The sequence below is a fragment of the Thamnophis sirtalis genome, unplaced genomic scaffold (genome assembly GCF_051295495.1).
Source record: "Thamnophis sirtalis isolate CommonGarterSnake01/CBP01778 unplaced genomic scaffold, rThaSir2_p1.2 scaffold_3, whole genome shotgun sequence".
NCBI lineage: Eukaryota > Metazoa > Chordata > Lepidosauria > Squamata > Natricidae > Thamnophis > Thamnophis sirtalis.
This window is the reverse complement of record NW_028261383.1, coordinates 78,819,642-78,841,461: the sequence shown is the minus strand read 5'-3', so window position 1 is coordinate 78,841,461 and position 21,820 is coordinate 78,819,642. Positions and strand designations below refer to the sequence as shown.

At 38.9% G+C, this 21,820-nt stretch overlaps 1 protein-coding gene across 3 annotated transcripts in view; it reads left to right on the top strand.

Annotated features, from left to right (window-relative positions):
* SEMA3F (semaphorin 3F) overlaps positions 1-21,820 on the top strand; it is a 159,247-nt gene that overhangs the window by 114,662 nt on the left and 22,765 nt on the right. For 2 of the 3 annotated variants that reach the window (XM_087709267.1, XM_087709268.1), the window contains exons 5-8: positions 4,897-5,016; positions 8,508-8,597; positions 12,814-12,907; positions 16,316-16,435. In XM_087709267.1, coding sequence (XP_087565393.1) covers positions 4,897-5,016; positions 8,508-8,597; positions 12,814-12,907; positions 16,316-16,435 — 424 coding nt within the window. The remainder of the gene's footprint in view (positions 1-4,896; positions 5,017-8,507; positions 8,598-12,813; positions 12,908-16,315; positions 16,436-21,820) is intronic. The other variant, XM_087709269.1, reaches the window with a different exon arrangement.

Here is a 21,820-nt window from a genome sequence, read left to right as displayed (position 1 = left end):
GATAGTGAAGTCCTAATATTATGCAGGAAAGGTTGCTGGAGGTTCATCTTTCACCTATCTTTAAAATAGAAATCACCATAGGCTCAAGAAGGGTATTGCTCACACCTCCACAAGGGTTTCAGGCGGACAAGAAAAATCAGCAAATACTGAGTGTGTTTTGCCACCTTTTCCTGCCTCATCCCACCTCCTGTTTACTCTCACCCTTTCAGCCATGAAGTCCAGATACTTTAGGTGGCAGCTAATAATAGAATTCTGTTGACTGCTGTGTTTGCTAAAAGATGACCCCATTTTAGGTCATTTCTGCACTATTCCTGCAAGGGTTTTATAATCTTTTGGCCCTCAATATTTGTATCTTCAGATACATAAGATATACGTGGATTTGTATCTTATGATTTATGTTTCATACAGGTAGTCCTCAGCTTACAACCATAATTGAGCCCAAAATTTCTGTTACTGAGTGAGACAATTGTTAAGTCAATTTTGCCCCATTTTACTACCTTTCTTGCCACACTTGTTTAAAGCAAATCACTGCAGTGGTTAAGTTAATTAACACAATTGTTAAATGGACCTGGCTTCCCCATTGATTTTTCCTTGTCAGAAGATTGCAAAAAGATCACAAACATGATCCTGGGACATTAAATCTGTCAAAAATATGTGCCAGTTGCCACATGTGTCTGAATTTTGTTCGTGTGACCATGGGGATGCTGCAAAATTGCAAGTGTGAAAAATGGTCATAAGTCACTTTTTTCAGTGCTGTTGTAACTTTGAAAGTTCTCCAAATGGACTCTTGGAAGTTGAGGACTACCTGGAATTGTTCTTTACTGATTGTTGAGAAAAAAGACTTTGGCAACAACATCATGAACCCAAGAATTGAGAGCAATTGTACACCTGCATTTCCCCATATTTTTTATAAGAGAACAAAATAAGGGCTAAAGTTAATGGTTTAGGTTTTTGAGCTGAAGACAACAGATCAGTGCAGAATGGAAGACAACCTGTGGATTATGGACTTTGTGCAATCTTTGACTGCCAGATCTAGTTCTAGATCTGCTATGGAACTTTGCCCATATAGAGCCAAGGCGACACAATGGTTAGAGTGAAGTACTGCAGGATACTTCAGCTGACTGCTAGCTGCAGTTTGGCAGTTCAAATCTCACCAGGCTCAAGGTTGACTCGGCCTTCCATCCTTCTGAGGTGGGTAAAATGAGGACCCAGATTGTTGGGGTCAATAGGCTGACTCTGTAAACTGCTTAAAGAGGGCTGTAAAGCACTGTGAAGCAGTATATAGGTCTAAGTGCTATTGCTAGCGCTGTTGCTATTTTGTTCAATAGTAACTAATCAGAAAAATGGCAGGAAGAAATCTCTGGTATTCAGCTGGTAATGACAAAAACCTATGGTAGCATGAGTAGTGAGGGCGGAGAAGCCTATGTTCTCCCAGCAACCTTGCTCAACTGAAGGATATGTTGCTGTGTATGACATGGAAATGCATGTGACTAAAGCTCATGAGCCACAACCTGGCAATTTCTAGAGTTTTTGTGCCTGAAAATGTTTTTTTTTATTTCTGTGCATGGAACATAATCAGATGAAGAAGCCTTATCAGCATTAAATTGTAGGAGCCAAGAAAATATGTTCAGCCAGAACTAAGTTTGTTGGTAATAATGCACACTATTTTTTTGTCTTAGTAAAAGTAAGGAAGCAAGGTTAGAGGTTACCAAGCTGTTTCCTGCAAAGCCTAGCTAGCCTTTTGACCAACTGTCCTTGAACTCTGTCTTGTTGAGACCTCTCAGCTGCTACTGTTTGGGGTTTAATTTCAGAGGAGCCAAACGCCTTGAGCAAAGGAAGCTGCATTTGCTTGCATATTTCCCTTCCTCTTGAACTTTATTACCCTTGGCTCCAGCTGAGATCCTCCAGACTGAGGCATGAGGCAAGGAGGAAACATGAGCTGTGAAGAGGAAATGGGACTCCATGCTCAGACACACTGCTTTATGCTTCATTCCTGGTCCTAGATCCAATTAATTAATAAGCTTAGGCCTTGCCACATGCTGGGAATTCTCTGCTTATTCTCTGGTGTTTCCCGTTGCCACTTGCTAAATATTCAGTATAAGTTTCATTAGCCAAGGGGTTTCCAAGCCCTTCACACTGTTTAATGCAGCATTTTTCAACCTTGACAACTTTACGATGTATGCTCGTCAACTCCCAGAATCCCCTAGCATGGTGGCTGGGGAATTCTAGGAGTTGAAGGTCATACATCTTAAAAGTTTCCGAGAATGCGAAATATCGCTCTAACAGATCCATCCATTAAATAGTCATCCTAGTCATCAGTTTCTCCTTCTGAATAAGGAGAGGGAGAGCTTCAGAAGGTTTCTAAATGGTCCTCACTATCTTGAAATACAATGTCATTAAGGTGTCAACAAGCATCACTTTTTTCTTTGTGCAATTGCTAAAAAAGAGAAAATAAATAAGATGAAAAATTACTAACATAGCATTGTTTTCTTTACTTAGGCGTCACTGCAGAATTATTATTATTATTATTATTATTATTATTAATAATAATAATAATAATAATAATAATAATAATACACCAGATAGCACAATACGCCAGATATCACAGTTTTAGAGGGCCGAAGTGTACAGTTTATTGATATCGCTGTTCCTGGAGATGCCAGAGGCGAAGAAAAAGAACTAGAAAAAATCATGAAATATCGCAACCTGGCCATCGAAACTACATGGCTATGGATGAAGCATGTAACAGTGATACCATTGTCATTGGGGCACTTGGCACCATGTCCAAGAATTTTACAAGATACATCCACAAATTGCAGCTTCCTGCAATAACACCAGCAGAACTGCAAAAAACGGTGCTACTCGGAGCATCTTATATTTTAAGAAGGTACTTGGTTGATACCTAGGACGCTGGCAGTAAACTGTATCAACCATTAGCATCAGTCACTGGTATTTGTAATGCATTTTTGAATGTTCAGTTGGCTGAGTTTCATGTTTAATGAATAAAGTATATAATAGTAGTAGTAATGTTCTAGCGAATGAAAAAGACAAGATCTTGTGGGATTTCAGAATTCAGACTGACAGGCCCGTGACCCACAACACACCTGATATAACAATAGTTGAAAAAAAAAGTTTGGTCCATTGACATTGCAATACCTGGCGATGCGCGAATTGAAGATAAGCAGCAAGAAAAAATCATAAAGTACCGGGACTTGCAAATTGAAGTTGAACGACTATGGAAAAAGAAATCGTGTGTTGTCCCAATTGTAATTGAAGCCCTTGAAGCAATACCTAAAGGGCTACCTCACTTTTGGGAAATTCTAAATTTATCGGACTCGAACATTCTGATTCTACAAGAAAAAACACCCTACTTGGAACAGCTTATATCCTCTGACGTTACGTTAACAGTTCCTAGGTCCTTGGTTAGGACTCGAGCTGTTGAGCTACCTACCAGCCCCAAAGGCTGTGAATCTCACCAAAGAGAGAGAGATAACAATTACAACAATTACAACAAAAACAAAAACAATAAAATAAATAAACTTGGTTTATTTATTTAAATAAACCTAGTATACTGGCAGCAACCCATATCAACCATTAGCACCAGTCAAGTGATGCATTTTTGAATGTTCAGTTGACTGAGTTTCATGGATAAAGAATAAAGCTAATAATAATAATAAATTACATTTGTATAAAAACTGTTTCCCAATGATTTGGGGAAGCTCACAATAAAATAAAGCTACAGTTAAACTGATAAAAAATGATAAGGATCAAATCAGAGGGAGTGAGGCAAGGGGCTCTCACCCTCTTGCCAAAAAATTATTTATTTGTTTAATACCTTAACACATTATTTATATAACTTTCTTATTGTGTACTGGCTGGGGAATTCTGGGAGTTTTTAAAATAATTCTTGTTGCATTTCAAATAGTGACAGAGAAAAGGAGAAAAACAAAAGAAACAAGATGCAAAATCATACATAATTTAAAAAAACATATCAAGTGCTTAAAATGAGTGTAATTATAATTATATAATGTAGACATTATACACATAACCACACTCATTTCTAATACACTTATACACTATAGCTATCATTTGTGCTGACTGGGGATTTCTGGGAATTGAAGTTCATACATCATGAAGTTACCAACATTGAAAAATCACTGGTTTAACAAGTGGGTTTAACAAGTGCTTTTCCTTTTTCCTCGGAACCAATAAAAAAGAAAGTTCTCTTTTGGGTCGATTAGAAGGATTTTCCTTTTATTTGTATTCAGATCATTTTCCTTGTGTTTGAAAATAAGCAGGACGAGGAGTCTGGCATTTGCAATCCTAATATAGTCCTCTAGAATTGTACAACTATTATTTTCTCAGACTTTAGAAAAATTGCCAAGGACAAGAAGGAAATCTTTGACCTACACCATTTATAGTCTGTTTCAGCTACAAATATGCTGTAGTGTAAGACATGGGGGAAAAAAGAATGTTGGCTCTGAAATGGGAAATAATTCAGAGTTCTTAAAAATAAAAATAAAGAGGATGGGAGAGAAAGCACCAAAAATAGGGCATGCAGAAAATCTGCTTTGCAGAAATATCCAAAATCTCTTTGGAAGAAATGCTTCAAAATCTATATTTGCTGATTCTAAAAGGGCACCAGGCCTCATTTGCTCAGAAGTGCCACTTCAGTGACCACTCAATGCTCATAACTACCTGTCTGTACGTAGTTATGCTTGTTGTAGTGCACAAGGAGCTTTCTTTAATAGTAAAGCCATTTCCTGCAGAAGACCTTCTATATTTGACTCTTCCACTGGGGCCATGATGAAAAGAGGATGCAATTGCTCACCTCCTCTTCTTGAAGCAGACTCAATTTTGTAGGAGGCTTAAATTAATATTTTATTTGTCTTCTAGGGTGAGTGTGGGAACTTCATCCGACTTATCCAGCCCTGGAATCGAACACACTTATATGTCTGTGGCACTGGAGCATATAATCCTGTCTGCACCTTTGTCAACCGGGGTCGCAAAGCACAGGTGAGATGATGTCAGAGCGTATGATTAGAACTGCATCCAGATTGGTAACAGGGAAACACTTGGACGTGGCCTCAGCCTACATTAGAAGAGCAGAATCCAGCATAATTACATTCCCATAGATGCTGGTGGGGGAAACAAACCATCAGAAGCTGGCTTCTGCCTTTGAGCACTGAGACCGAGCCTTCATTTGTTTAGCCCCATGTTTAAGCCCAAAGGCGTAAGATAATGTGCAATAACTTCTCCTCTAAACTTGAACACTGGCCTAAAGACACTCACTCATCCCTTGGATAAGTGAATATGTAAGCCTGAATCTCATCAGTTCTAGTCTCTATAGTCCCAAAGTTACAGTGACTTGCAAGGTGAGAAAAAGGAGACAAATAGATATAGGATATGAGATAGGGATAAAGTAAATACTAGCTGAGATCATTCTTATTCTTGATGCAATTTAACTGTCCTCTTTAAAATTGAGGTATTGAACTATTCTCCCTATCTACTGAGCAGTCACTTTTTAGAAAGAAAGTTCAAAGCTTCGTGTGGCTTTCCATACTCCATATAGCTGGAGATCAATTATTCAATAAAACCCTTTAAAAGACTCCTCTGAAAATGTTATGACGTGGAGCCCATGTATAAATCCAGCAACATTAACTCGGGTATTGCTCTTTAGAGTAGTGTTTTAGTACTCACGACTGCTGATATACTGTGAAATCAGACCTAGTGTGACATGTTCAGTATTTCTTTATCATTTCTTTGAATGAAAGCTTGCTGAAAGATATTTGGATTGCTTGCAGTGTTGTGTTGCTTTTCTTCAGGTTGGTGGTGCAAATTTCTCTGTTCAAGAAAGAATTCGAAATTGTCTTTGCCCGTTCCCATTTCCGGGACTGTATCTATAACTGAATTGGAGATGGGGCAGTATAACTATGTAATACAGACTGCTTCCCATCCATATAGCATGAGGCTGTCTCTCGCGGTTTATATTTATATTAAACACATATTTCATATTTTGGTTCTATAGCTCTTACCAGCATCATTTGATCTCCCCATTGCTGGGATCAGTGACTACAATGACAATAATGCTTTGCCCCATCTAGCAGGCCTCCTTCTATACACCTATAGATATTTGGAACTAGTAGGTCTTGAGAGAGACCATGCCATAAAGAAGCAAAATTCTTAGTCAAATGATGAATCTTACATTAAAAACAATGAGAAATCTTTCTCCTAAAGAATGATTCGGCTGAGTAAATCAGAGTTCATAATGTTGCTTATTCTATTTTAAGTTTGTTTTTGGTTGGCTCTGGGAAGTCCCTCAAAATCTGGAAAACACTCTCATGTTTAATTTATCTTATTTTTCCCCTTATGGTAAAACACTGCAAGTAGAATGAGATTCCTATTTTTAAGGGTCTCAAAAACATTTCCATACTTAACCTGAACACACACTATCATAATTACAGGAAGTCTTCCTGGAAATGATTGAAGTGCCTGCTTACGAAAATGTTTACAAATTCAGGACGAAGGATTACCTTTTATGTTAGCTCAAAGGCAAGAGTCTTAAGCGAGATCAAATCTATCCAAACAAATGGTTATACAGGCATTCTCCAGCCAATGCTAACATTTTTCTAAGCAAAATAGAGCAATCAGGATTTCTATGCTAGGTTCAACCACATAGAACATATCCCTGAGCCTTGCTGCAACAAATGCACAATCATGCATGTTTCCATTTGTACATATTAGAAAATGTACATACCATTTGCGTGTACTGGGATATTCTTTCTCTATGCTTAAAGGAGGTGAGAGATTTTAAGCATTATGGTGGTCCATCCATTTCTATCTTCTGTCCATTGACTGTTGGGGTGAACCAGAGGACTAGTCTCATTTTTGCAATGATCCCAACTTTGAAAATGAGTGAATAAGGGAGAAGCATATGAAAATGTTTATGAATGCATAGCTACTTCAGAAATTTGATTGGCTATGATGGAAGATACACTTGTTTTCCAAAAAATATTTCCAATTCACTATGTATTCTTATCCCACCAGGAAAATAATTGGAGTATAAAGTCCCCGGAAGGCAGGGATAAAGGAAAACTGTGTTTCACAGGTTCTATTATGTAGATGGAATTTTATGTTTTGGAAAAGATAACTTGAAGCTAATTTAAAAAGGACCACAAAGTTTGAAGATAAAAAATAGACATCAAAGAAATAGAATAGAATATTGTAAGAAAGGAGAAAAATTGTAAGAAAATTAAATATACATTGTATGGGTGCATATAGCTCAGTGCAATGCACATTTTTAAAGCAATAAACTGCCATTGCACTGAATAGAGTTCAAATCCCAGGAATGCACAAAATTATGTCACGTTGCGGTAATTGATCCAGCATCTCGGGAAATGTCATTGAAGTTGCTTCAATTATGTCTTTAAAGGATTATTTGCATTCTGCACATCATTCATCATTTTTACAGTCTGGAAGCATGCCATGTTTTATTCTACTATTAATAGAACATTATTCAAGTTTCATTTCCCAGCAACGAGAGGTTTTGCTGTTGTTAACATGTTTTCAATTAACAGATAAGTGACACCATCTTTGATATTAATGGGTCTGTATAACCTCCATCCAATGTGGACTGGTACATCATTACCAATTTATGTAACATCAGCCTTATCTTTGCTATTTAGCACACCTGTAATAGTTTAGGGGGTGTGATTTCATTGTATTTTGTTTTGACTTACTGGTTTTAGATATCACTGATCCTTAAAAATGATATAAGGGAAAACTGCTTGTATAGCCATGGAAAATGTTTTCACCATTAAACTACCTTCTCATTTTCATTTTCCTCAAGGTTTTGCCTAGTTTAATTTTAAAACAGACCTCACAACCATTTTCTGTCACAGATTTCTGATACTATATTGCTGCTATGACTTTCAGTTGTAACTACATGATAAAAGAAATATAGAGGTACCATTTTAAATATTGTTAATGCTTCAAAAAGGACCTTTCTTCCCAAGATCTCAACAAAAAGCACAGCAATTATTGAAAAGAAAAGACAATCTTTGCTTCATACTTATTCTGTCTTTAACTACAGCTTATGCCTGTATGCAAAAACCAAGTTAATGGCCCACCATATCCTGATGGCCTTACAGCTCTTACTCATTGATCATGTTCACTAGAAATAGTAATTTAGCAACATCTGGAGACCCAGATGCTCATTAAAAATGTTAAAGATGTATTAGCTATGCAGCCAAATCTTTTAGTTCTCAGTGTTGAGCCATTCAGGTATGACATTCTCCAGATAGCCCTGGAGAATAGCTGACTATCCTACTCAGAACATAAAGAGGATATAACTATTTCTGAAGACAACCTTGGTCTCAATGGTAATCAATATGTGTACGTGACAGAGATAGTGAAGCTTCTGCATGCTCTCTGGCCACACCCTGACATTCCTGCTTCTCTGGCAGATGATGCTGCCAGTGCTAACTCTCTGCTCCTCCTCTCCTCAGGCTTTTGAGCTGAACCAGTCCATCCAGCAGGGAGGACGGGGAAGTAGAGCAGTTGACTCCTCCCTCCACCCGTCTCCAGTGGAACGCAAGGTGGGAATTGCGCTCTGCCTGTCCTTCCCCAAGGACAAAATGGCTCCTTCCCTAGCATGCCCGAGCCTGGGCTCTCTAACCTTCATTTTCAACTGGCATGCACCTAACAGGCAACTAAGGGGCAGGGGGGAGGGCCACGTGTGGCCAGGATAGTAACATGTCCCTCCAGCAATGAGCGCGCTTCCTGGACAGCTTCTCCTTGCGTCTCCTCTCTCAGACTAATTCCTCCTTCCCCAGGCTCAGGCATCAGACTTGCATCAAGAAATAAGGTTCTCAAAATGTTTGACCTTAGCGTACAGGACAAGATCCTGTATCCATCCACTTGAAATGTAGACACATGAGATTGTTATTTCAAGCAAATGTTGAACTGAAAAGAGGCCGCCTCATGAGCTGCAAGTAGTTTGGAAGGATCAAAGTCATGCTGAAAATGGGAGGTGGGGTGGGTGGGTGGGATGTGGATGGGATGTATTTCTGTATGTTGTATAAACACATGTTAACAGTATGAACAGAGAGGAAGATCCAAGGGGTTGGATGCTGTTTATAAGAGCATGTTTTAATTTGGGGGATCAGCCAGCTGGACGTGTACACAATTACAGATTCTAAATTTATTTTTTTTAGCTGTTGGAAAATGAGAGAGGGAGAGAAGAAGGAAGGAAAGAAGGAAGTAAATTGTGTAGTCAATTTAGTCTGGGGTTTAGAATTACTGGCCATGAGATTTGTTTATTTATCAGTTTTCTACACCACCCATCTCACCTTAGTGATTCTGGATGGTTTACAACAACATAACGAAACAATATAAACACAAGAATAAAGCACAGATTAAAAGCATAGTTGAGAACAAAGTTAACACTTACAAGTTAAAAGTTAAAGAGATCCCTTTCTTAACGTGTTTCTTCTTGGATTTCAATGTGATATAAATCCTTCATCCTTTTTACATTTGGCAACAGATTTCTACATTGAGTTCAAAATGATGCACCTAAAAAGTTCATATGATGAATCTGCAGAACTGCCTCTCTAAGGCCAGACAGATTCTTTTGGCCGTAATATCAAACTGTTGCATGACTAAATTGTTCTAACAATAAAATCTAGACTTTCAAACATTTCTCTGAACAGGTTAATTTCAAGTGTTGATGTTATTTTGCAACATCTTCGTTCACAAAGTCCTAAGGTGAATTTAAAGAGTGCATTTTAAACAAAGATTGTCTAACTTATTTAGTGGGCCTCCTGAAGGGATCAAATGTAGTTCTTTTAAGTGAGCAGATTCTTTTTCTTTAAGATATTCCAATTCCACCTTTCAACAAGTTTGGGTGACTTCTATTATTAAAATAGATAAAATACTTAGCTGAGATAAATAGTCCTCAAAAGGAATCTCCCTGAAAAAAAGGACAGATAGAAAAGGGAGGCATCCTTCTACCAGAAAGCAATATCATATATGTGGCCAGGTGATCTTTCCACTGTCCTTGCCCCAAGCAAAAAATGATCCCTGCACTTTCTGTCAAAGCCCTGTCATTATTCAAAGCTCTGTGAATTTCTGACAATATTTTGATGTTTCTGGGCTTTATCTAGGCTAACATTGAGACTATATGCTCTCCAATTCCTTATAGGCATAGTCACATCTATTCTTTCATCTTGTTCATTCATCCCAACCAACACCTTTGATGTGTTTTACACTGACTCAGCCCATTTTTAATAAAAATTGCTGACTTTAGCAATTGTTCAGGAAAAGTTGGGCCACAGTTTTTTTTGTTTAGACAGATCCCTCTTTAAGATATTTGAAACCCTAGTGGCATGAATATTACAAAAAGGAGGAACCCACTAATAATATTCTAACCACATAACTCACATTCTCTCTCATGCTCTCTTCAGCTTTTGATGCAAAGCTGTTAAACAATTGTGATTTCCATTTGGGGAGTTGAAAATAAAGACCCAAGAAGCTCCTATTTTTATTTTTGTCAGAATTAGTTATTAATATATAGCCACAGTTCTTCAACAGTATCTCTACAACGCCTGGTTATCTGCCTATATTTGAGCTTTTGACTATAAAATACAGAAAAAACATGTTATCAATCAACAGTGTCCAATCTGCATGTGGTCTTGGACAGCTAGTAATGCAGCCCCACAAGATAATTAAAAATATTTTTAAAAATGAAGTTTTTTTATTTATCTAGATTAACTATATTGCATACTTTATATGTGACCCAAGATCATTTCTCTTTACTCAGTGTGGCCCAGGAAAGCCAAAAGGTTGGACAACCGTGTTGTAAACTATAAAAAACATATTGCACACCATAATTTACATGGCTAATAAAAGTGCAAGTGTGCCTGTTAAACTGACTTTGAATTTACTTTTGTTTCAAAATGGCTGTGTTAATATTTGTGATTAAAAAAATATTTTAACATTTTCAATATGGATTTCCCCAAATATATTTAATAGTAAAAAAAAAACAGTGATGTCCCTGTCATATTTATTTCAAGATGGATCAATTAAACAGTGGAAATTAAAAGTTATATTAAGTGTTATGCCAAGTATTTCTATCAATCTGTCAAAACACAAAATGCCTCTAAGCTTTTATAGAGCATTTGCTTTTTTTAAATTTCCTGATGGTCCTAACACAGTAAAGCAACGATTTCCTAACTATTTATTAACAAGACCTAGACTGCTTCCCCACCCCCCAAAAAAGTGAATTCTACCACCCTGGTTAGGAAGGACATCTGCGTGGCTCTTTATGCACCTGCAGACTTTTACAGCAACTCTTAACAAGAGCAGAAGTAACTCTCAACATACCATATCAGAGTTAGGGAGTAATTAATGTCATTTATTTTAAAACTTTCAGCATGACATCTCATGTCTGGATCTTATCAACCCTATTCATGTTTGTCTGCTCTTGGGTATCTTCAGAGAAAAATGAACTAGATTTGCTACTACGTGTTCTTTCATATAGCTTGTTACAAGGCAACTAGTGGTTATCTGAAAGTCCCTGAAGTGTTTAGTGGAGAGATGTGATTCATGCTATATTCACATTTATCTCAGTTTAATATCTCCTGATTACATTTCAGCACCAATTCAGATGCTGTCATCAACAAGGTGACACAGCATTATTTAAACAGTCCCCTATGTGGATGGGTATCATTTAAGAATAATTTGGGGGGTAACTAAACACTTTCCTCAAATGTCTGCGTGCAGAGTGCAGCTATTTTTCTCCACTGAATGGCTTACAAGCAATGAGAAATTCTGCATGCCTGTCAATGGTCTGAAAAATATGATATAGCAGGTCAATATAATAAGAGGGAGGGGGATGGGCTTCCTTGATGAAGTTCCTTCTCTTTGCTTTGAATCTGATTTATGATGATTCCATGACTTGGCGAGCTCTAGAAGTAACATTTTGCATGCAATGCCTTGTAACATAACAGCATGCAGGAAAACCTGGCAGTAAATAGCATTTTAATATTAACTGTTCCTTTTTCCTATCCCAAACAGATTTATTTTGTCCCCCCCAAAAAATGTTATTTTGGCAATTCAAATGTAAAACATATACTTGGGGGACGATTAATAGTTCCAAAATATAAAGTGGTTGGGAGAGCTGTGATGAGGCTGAAATATTGATCAGAATTGTAGTACATAAACAGCACTGCACTTGCTGGGATGAACTAAGAGCATCTAAGAAAATGTTCCCAATTGGCCATTTAAAACATGCATTAGGAACAGTGCCTGCTGTAACTTCTCAGCTGCCATTGGATCTTCTGGCCCAATGTTGATGGAACATTCAAAATGTGGACTCTGCTTTACAATAGAGCTCACTGATGGGGGAGAAAGCTATCTTTTATGGGGTGAGCCATTTGTTTAAGCCTGAAACATAGTTTGGAGGTTTTCTCCACTCAAACAAAAGTAGCATTTAAAAAGGACACCATGGCATGGTCGTGGTGTGGAAGTGTCTTCTCTGTATAATGAACTGATGTCATCCCCACTGATCTACCCCAGAATCAGCTTTCATGAATGGTTCAAGGCCAATTTGAGGGGGCAGAGATATTCGGGGCCAGAATTGCCTAAATTTAAGCGTTTGTAACTGTATTGCATGAATGTTCTACCCCAAAAAAGATAACTTTGTATTCTATTAATTCATATATGTGTGCCTTATATCTGAGGTGGCTGGAGATATTCAGAGTAAAGGTGTGTGATAACACAGATGGTATATCCATCTCTTGCCTTCTATTCCAGGATTATATATTCTACTTAGAGCCAGAGAAGTTGGAGTCAGGCAAAGGGAAATGCTCATATGACCCGAAGGTGGACACAGTATCAGCATTAATAAGTGAGTTTCTTGGCTGTACAATGTCAGTCTTTCTAGTGAGTAATACATTAGTCAACAGAACCCTTAAAAGTATATTCTGGTATCTCCTTGCATCTGAAGGAGTCATAAAAATCTAGACCTTTTTAAAAACACCCAAAAAGGTTGATAGTAAGATTTTTTAAAACTCAATGAGTTCCTGAGAATACTTATAAAGAAATGAAGTGAAAACTATTTCAATTGTGTTCCTTCATTTTCACTTATTAAAGGTGGCATTGCTTCTCCTATTGACATATGACACTGAATCTATTCTTATTTATTTATTCAACCTATATGCCACCGATCTCATCTGGAGGCAACTCTGGGTGGCTTACAATCATTAAATGGTAATGATTTGATGTGAAATTTAATTGATACTTAGGAGAATTAGTAGATCTATCAACTGTTATTCTGTCATAATTCATTAATTTACTGAACTTGATATACCCTTAATTCTTGAACTCTCTCAGCAGTAAATAAATCTCATAATAAAAATGTTTACAATCAAAGCATTAGAAATAGTTAACACAGCAAATAAAAACCAAAGAAAAGAACTAATAATTAAAATGAACAAGGCTTAATGGTTCATTTTAAAGGTGAGTACAAAGAAACTTTGTAAAGGTAACAAATACCTTAGGTCAGGGTTGGCAAATCTTTTCAGCCCCGAGTGGTGCTGGAAACTGGAAGAGCAGTTCCCCAGAGCGCATGCATGTGCTGGGAAGCCCAGCTTCAGTATGCGTATGCATACTGGTCACCTGGTCTTCTAGCACACATGTGCATGTGAAGACCAGTGGCTGGTGCACATGTGGACACCAGAATCCGGAAAAACAATGGGCAACGGCTGGCATGCCCAGAGAGATGGCTCTGCATGCCACTTCCAGTACTCATGCCATAGGTTCGCCAACATTGCCTTAGGTCCTTCAACATTGCAGAAACTATATTCCAAAGAACAGGGCTGGCAGCAGGGATCACCAGCGGAAGTGGTTAAGTTCCCAGACAATTCAGCAAGCATTGAAATCAATATTATTATCACTTATTAAATTTATATGCTGCTGGTCTCATGGCACACAGGAGATGTTTTGTTAAATATTCTGATCACAAACAACATAGGTCCTTAAAGATATCCCATCAGGATGCTGAATCCTTTTTTAATTCCACTGATCGTGCAGAATCACCATAATTTCCTCCTGCAGTTTTAACCTTCTTGCCTTCATCTTTTGATAATCGGTCTAGTTTGTGCTTGGCCATATGAAAGAGAAGGGGAGCAACGTGTCTCATTGGTTTTTTTTATCTTCCATTGCCTCATGCAGACTTTTCTGTTTTATGCACCTGCAGATCGATTCCAAGCATGGACCTTCTTCTGAACTTTGGCTAAGCAGTGTCTCCCTTTCCCAGATGGCTACTCCATCTCTTATGTGGGAAATCTCCCTCCACAGATCTTTTCCTTAGGAGGAGAGCTGGAGTTACATAAGCTCACAGCAGGGAGATCATTAGGAGTGGTATCATTGTCCTGCTTACCCCACACTAACTAGTGGCACAACAGCTGCACTGTTTCCCTCCCCCTCTCAGTCAGATCCAGGACTGGCCAGAGTTCTTGATTCCCATAAATCTCCCAGCCCCTTGATGTGACCTGCCAGCCTCTGATTTTGTCCAGACACCAATATCCATTTACAGGACAAGTCCTAAAGTTTAAAATTAATTTGGCAGCAGCTGTGACCCCGGTTTGGGAAAAGCAACAATTGTGCCCCTGCACCAGTGCATCAGGGCCTAATGAACATTTGGTTCATTTATTAAGTCCTCTGTTATGAGCTTTGGAGCAGTAGCGTCAGCAGAAAATCCCCACGTCCCATGCGCACATGCTTCACTTGCACGCTTGCTTAACAAAACTGCCAAATAAAAAGATGTTTGCCTTTTGCCCCTGACAGACTGTTTTAAGTCTTTAAGTGGAGGTGAGAGGTTAGTAGAACAAGACCTACAGTACACACCCTGGCCTTCTTCTTGCCTTTATTTTCCTAGCGGCTCTTTAGAATTTGGCAGAAGTTAAGAGCTTGGCCTCGGGCTCACTATGAAATATTTAAAAGACTTCTAGCTTTGAATTAAGCTGACCTTCAGAATATAGGGATTCAGTGGGCTGGTCTTTGCAGGCAGCTTAAGACAGGGCATGGGAATTAAGGAAAAGTAAGGAAATCTTAGAGGGACGCAGAAATCTCAGAGGAATGTGGTGGCTCAGTGGCTAAGACACTATGCTTGTCAATCAGAAAGGTCAGCAGTTTGGTGGTTCGAATCCCTAGTGCCACGTAATGAAGTGAGCTTCCGTTACTTTTCCCAGCTTCTGCCAACCTAGCAGTTCAAAAGCATGTAAAAATGCAAGTAGGAAAACAGGGACCACCTTTGGTGGGAAGGTAACAGCATTCTGTGCACCTTCAACGTTTGGTCATGCTACATGACAATGGAGACGTCTTCGGACAGTGCTGGCTCTTCGGCTTTGAAACAGAGATGAGCACCACTCCCTATAGTCAGGAATGACTAATACATATGTGTGATGCGAACCTTTACTTTTAAGGAAATCTCTGTACTTCACTCTTCCTCTTTCTCATATCTTTCTGCCCAGTATCACTCCCTTTTGAGGTATAGGCTACACAGTCCCTTCTACTACTAGCTGCATGTACAGCATTTAAAATTTAGGTTGCCTATTGAAGCACTAACCTGAGCAGCAGGTCTTGTGACTAAAGGCAAAACTGTGACAGGGGAAATATGCTGATAATACCCCCTCTCCCCACACTTCAGCATTGCAATGCTTGATGTCACTCAGGAAAAATAAATTTTGCATTCAGTTTCTTCTTCTCTTGACATTATATTTAACACCAAAGTCATCACTAAAGATTCCTTTTCTTGTTTTTGAAGGTGGACCAGGGAATAATCTCCCTAAACATGTTTCCCTTCCCAATGTTCAATTCATGTTTAGGTTGCCACCCACAATTCTTGTGTACAGGGGAAAAAAAGCCAGGGGGAAGCTCCTTTCTAATCTTCTTCTGCTCTGTTCATAGAATATTATATGAAAAATGCAGACAGTGCTCTCTTCTGTCTGTAGACGTTCTGGCTTTCTTTGTTATCTTTCATTCAGCAAATCAGTGGAATGATGGGCATCCCAGCTGAGTAGAGTACCCTTGCTTTGTTCCTAGTATAGGAAAGAGGGTCATTTATCATAATACAATTTAACTTTTCCAGCCCTAATGCCCTCAACACAAAACAGTTGGGTGGGGCAACTTTTTCCAGGATACTCTGCCAGCATGGCAATACAGTAATGACAAGAAATTCAATAAGGCATTCCTTAGAACAGAACAATTGTGTTCTCTTCCTCCCCCTCCCCCTGTTTTTTACCCTTGCTCACAGATGAAGAACTCTATGCTGGCGTCTACATTGACTTCATGGGCACAGATGCAGCCATCTTCCGCACTTTGGGCAAGCAGACTGCCATGAGAACTGACCAGTACAACTCCCGTTGGCTCAATGGTAAGTGAGGGGCAAAATACAACAGAGTTTGTGAGGGAGGACAGAAAAGGAGATGGTGTTCGACAACTGAGTCCATTGTACAGGCCACACTGTGGGGTGAAACTGATTTCTTAAAATGTTTTTTTTTTTTTGCCTAAAAACAGCAGAAATATTGTCCGTGCAAAGTTGAAAGGTTCCTACCATCACTTTCTTTTTATTGTCCTCTGCTTCTAAGAAAGAAATACCAGTTGGCACGTTGCTATCATAATTTGCTATCATTATGCTTGTGGGAGCACCCAGCAATCTCCTTCCTTATTTTTAAATCCCCTCTGTCAATGCACAATGTGGTATATGACTCTCCAGGCCTGATTTCTTCAAAGCATATGGTATTGTGCCAAGTCATATCAACTTTCCCTGATTGGTTTCTTTTATTCATCCATATATAGCCTGCTCTCTAACTCAGTTATGAATCTTCATTAAGCTCGTTGGGTCCAATCTCCTTTTTTGGTGCCCTGTGGGTCTTTTTTTATTATATTTCCATTCCCATGACGCTCTACATATCCTTCTGCTGTACCCTCTTTCATGTGATAAACACATTTCTTTTTCCAATCTTCATAATACTTCGATTTCCTCCTTTCTGTTCTATTGTCCTTTGCTCTTGCTGTCTATCTATGTGCAAGAAAATGGGATAGAGTTCTTTCTTCTTCTTCTTCTTCTTCTTCTTCTTCTTCTTCTTCTTCTTCTTCTTCTTCTTCTTCTTCTTCTTCTTCTTCTTCTTCTTCTTCTTCTTCTTCTTTCATGCTTGTAGCATCCACAGATCTGAAATGCCTCAAGGGTGGGTGGTTTGAAAAACACAGTGTTTGGGGAATATATATTTGTTTATTTGATGTTGCTCAATGCCAAACAACTCTGGATAGCTTACACTTTAAAAGCAAAAGCAATAAAATATTTTTTTTTATTTTATGATAGAGGTCTAGAAGGGGAAAAAAATCAACAAAAAGCAATCGAAAGAGGGGTTCCCAAGACCTGGGAGAACAGCAAAAGATTTTGGAACATCTTTACACTGGGGCATTTTTAAGATGTTGGATATCCATTTTTCTGAAGTGGCGTAGGGTTTCCTGCTTAAGCAGTGGGTTGGACAAAAAGACCTTCAAGGTCCCCTCTAACTCTATTATTCTATTCTATTCTATTAGGGTGGGAACCATATGGATCTGTCGGGGGGGGGGGATACCATTGCAGAGGACAAATAGTTGAACAAATAGAGGAAACCTTGAGGGTGTCTACTTTGCACAATCTTACCACCTGGGCAGAAACAAAGGAAGATAGGTAGCTCCTCAAAGATCCAGGCTTCATAGATGATAACCAGTCCCTGGAATGCACCAGGAAGCCCAGAGGCAAACAACACAGTTTGTGGAGCAGCAGTGTTACATGGACATACCACAGCACGTCCGTCACAGCCTAGGCTGCTGTCAGTGGTGGTTTCAAAAAATTTTGGAACCTCTTCTGTAGGTGTGGCCAGCTTTCCAGGTCCACTGGTGGAACCTCTTCTAACCGGTTCGGTAGATTTGACGAACCAGTTCTACCGAATAGGTGCGAACTGGTAGGAACCCACCTCTGGGCTGCTGCATTCTGGATCAGTTGTAGCCTCTGGATGATCTTCAAGGGCAGCCCCGTGTAGAGCCGACTGCAGTAATCTGCAAATGCTCATTTGTTTACACTTAGCAGATCAGATTGCTGAAGATGACATAACTGTCCGAAGTGACAAGTGACCTTTATATAATTTTGTTTAGCCAGCTGGGGAGGAGTACAACTATGATTGAACTATGAAACAAAGGGAGGCCCCTTTGTTTCCTCCCATGCCCGTGACATCTTTCCCCTTCTGTTAATTCCAGAGCAGGCTGTTTCTGGCATTATTCCTCCTTACAAATTTGATGGTAAAGGGCAGGTTTGTACTCTTGTCATTTCTGATAACTGATCCAGAGCATTTAATCCCTTGCCACATCTTCTCCAGCGTGCATCCTGGAATGGGAGCCAATAAGAAAAGATCTTAGCCTCCTGTTGGTTGCAACTCCAGCTGTTAAGGAACAGCACAAACAGCTGAGTAAACCGAGGATGAGTATCATGTTTAGAGGAATATCATTTTAGTAACCTGAAGAGAGCTATCGGTGTAAGCAATGCTGGATTACATGGCCCACCATATGCTTGGCAATTCGTAATTCAGAGGCTCTAAAGAAAATAACCAAACTTCTCCAAATTGCAAGCTTCCTAGAAATTCTTAGAAGGTCTTGAAAGCGGACAGGTGCCCTTGCAGCAATATAAATCTTATGCCAGAGTCTCATACCAAGGGATGTTTGGTAAAAATTGGGAAGGTTATTGGAAATGGACATCAAAATAATAAGTTTGGATTTACAAAACATTCCATGTCTTCGATGAGAAAAATAAATGAGTGGACTGCAATGCTCTCTATTTGGCTGCATTCAATAGAAGACACAGGAAGGCTTCCCAGTGTATTTTTGCCTACACAATCCCAGACAAGGGAAAATAGCAATAGCAATAGCAGTTAGACTTATATACCGCTTCATAGGGCTTTCAGCCCTCTCTAAGAGGTTTACCCCAAGCATGTCATCATCATCTTCTTCTGCCTGTTTTACAGAGAGATCCACCACTAGCTAGGCTTGCCAGGCCATACAAACCCATCTTACATTTTCATGTTATTTTCTGATTCACGCATAATGCATGCTGTTGCCAAGTTCTGCCAAAGAACCTTCAAAACATCCTAGGAATTGGACTGCTGGCTAGAACCAATCATGCTCCACGTTTTCCCAAGTGTTACATTGCTGTCTCTAATCTGTAGTTATTAAGCATTGCAAATTCTCTATTATAGTAGCTTTTTTTAGATAGCACAGTTTATTATCTTATTCTATTTTATTCATCAGTTGAATTGTAGCTAAACTTTAATTTTAGTTAACCTAATAGCACTTTTTATAGCAGTTTCATAGCTTTTCTCCTTGCCATCTTTTAGCACAATAGCCTAACTTTGGTTATCATCAACTGAAAGGAAAACATGTGTCCATAAAAGGACTTGCAGAGTTGATCAAATTACTCCTAGCAATATTCTGCTGACCCCCCTGAAAACATAGACTATGTCCAAATAAATTCTTAATCTTCTAAGTTATCATTGTTTTCCGCAATGTAGCCTAAACCATGCCATGAAGTGCTGTGATATATCTGAAGAACCTTCATTTCTTTTCTTAATCATCTTTTGTGCAGCTGAAATACCGTGGACCCTTTCTTTTATATGCTAATACATAGGATGGGTCTATAGGAGCTGGACAGAAAATAAGCTGATGCAAGAAATAAAGCACTGAGTGTGTTTTCTATTTAGATAAGGGGACGCAGAACTAACAAATTTGGGATGGCTTTGTTGCCCAAATTTTGAAAAACACTACCTCAGCACTTTTATCTAGCATTATACCCATGCATTCCTGTTCGCTCTTTTCAAGCACTGCTGTGTAAGTAAAGAATTCTTTATTTCATCATTTTACATTACAAATGGAATAATACGAGGAACAGATTTCAGAACACCACCAGAGTGGACTATAGCCCAGTTAATCAGGACGCTTGCTACGTTTTCTGCAGAGCTGCGGTGAATAGCTGCTTAACTCACTGAACACTGTGTCAACATTTATTTCTGTTGGCTGAGACAAAGACTTGCAACTATCATCACATCCCAGGAGGGGGTTTCAGTGCAACAAACAGCAAGGGGTGTGGGATTTTTTTTCCAAAAGTAGTTGAGATTCTTTTGGGAGGATGGTGGGGCTAAGGTATGAAATATTGCCTAAAGAAATGCTTCTTTTTTTTTAAGTGTAAAACGTTTAAACCATAATTAATTTACAAAGGTAAACCTTTAAGGCAAATTGCATGTTACAGTAAAGAAGGGAATAAAAATCAAACTATCAGTGTAGCAATGTTCTTATACAAATCTACACATTCACATCTACATCTACAATATTGTGTACAATTCTGGTGACCACATTTGAAAAAGATTATAACAAAGCTGAAAAAATGCAGAAGAGGGCAATCAAAATGATCAGGGGCTTCAAACGCTTTCCTTTAAGAAAAAGCTGGGTCTTTACACAGCACGTAATTAAGCTATTAATATATCAATGATTTTTTAAAAAGCCATTCAAGGAATACAGATCTATTGATCCAGAGTCCCAAGACTCTGGGTTGGGTGTGACAGGCTTCAAAATTCAAGAGAGCCAAAGCAGGAGATTGACATGCCTCCATCTCCTACTTGTGAACACCCAAAATGCCACTGTAAAAATCCCAAAATGTAAGGGGAAAAGTTGACCTTGGCTTGATTCAGGATTTATATGGAGGGATATAAATATATTCCTTCTTCCTCCTGGTTTCTCCACTACAAGAACTTTGTGAAGTGAGTTGGACTGAAAGAGAGAGAGTCACTGGCCCAAGGTCACCTAGCTGGCTTTCATGGGTAATGTACAGTGGTGGGTTGCACCGGAGCCAGCCCGGAGCACTGGATACCGTTCCAGTACGGTGCTCCGGAGGGCCTGCCCGCCCACCCAAGCTCCTTACCGGTCTTTTAAGTCTTCTGTGCTTCCACACATGCGCATAGCTCGTACAGCACCTGCACAACACTCTGCTAAGCAGCTGGAGCATTGCAGAGGCTCGTGGAGGTGCTAAGACACATGCGTGCGCTGTGCGCATCCATGTGGACGCTGCTGGGCAAGTTCCAACTGTACCAGTTGGAACAGGATCTGGAACCCACCACTGGTAAGGTAGTACTTGAACTCACTGTTTCCAGTTTTCTAGCCTGGTCTCTTAACCTCTACACCAAACTGGCTGTAATGTGCATAAGCTGAGATAGGTTGCACAAAGTGAAGACATAAAGACATACAAAGATTCCTGGTCCATTCTGGTCCCTGAAAGTAGGCTAAATACTGTATTTAGTTAATTTACTGCTTGAACACATAGTTGATTTTTATTTTTGTGTTTTTTATACTATGCATTTTATTCTTTATATACGTCACTTTATGGAATCTGAATTTTCTTCATTTTATTACTGAAAAAACAGTGAATTATATGACTTTTTTAGATGCTAACTTAGTTGTTATTATCAAACCAATATATTGCACCCAAACCAATTTTGTTAGATGTACTAGTCCTAAATTCTGCAGTGGAAAAACAACAAAAGCAACACATTTCAAGTGCTCTTTTTATACTCAACTAAAATTCCAATATTCTTTTAGGACCCAGAAAATTCACCAAATTACTTCACAGATCAAAAAAGAAAAAAAAACCCAAGATTAGTTTGTGAATGCACCATGAGAATGAAAATATAAACTAGTCCTGGTGAATCTTCCTGCAGTTGCCTTATTAAAA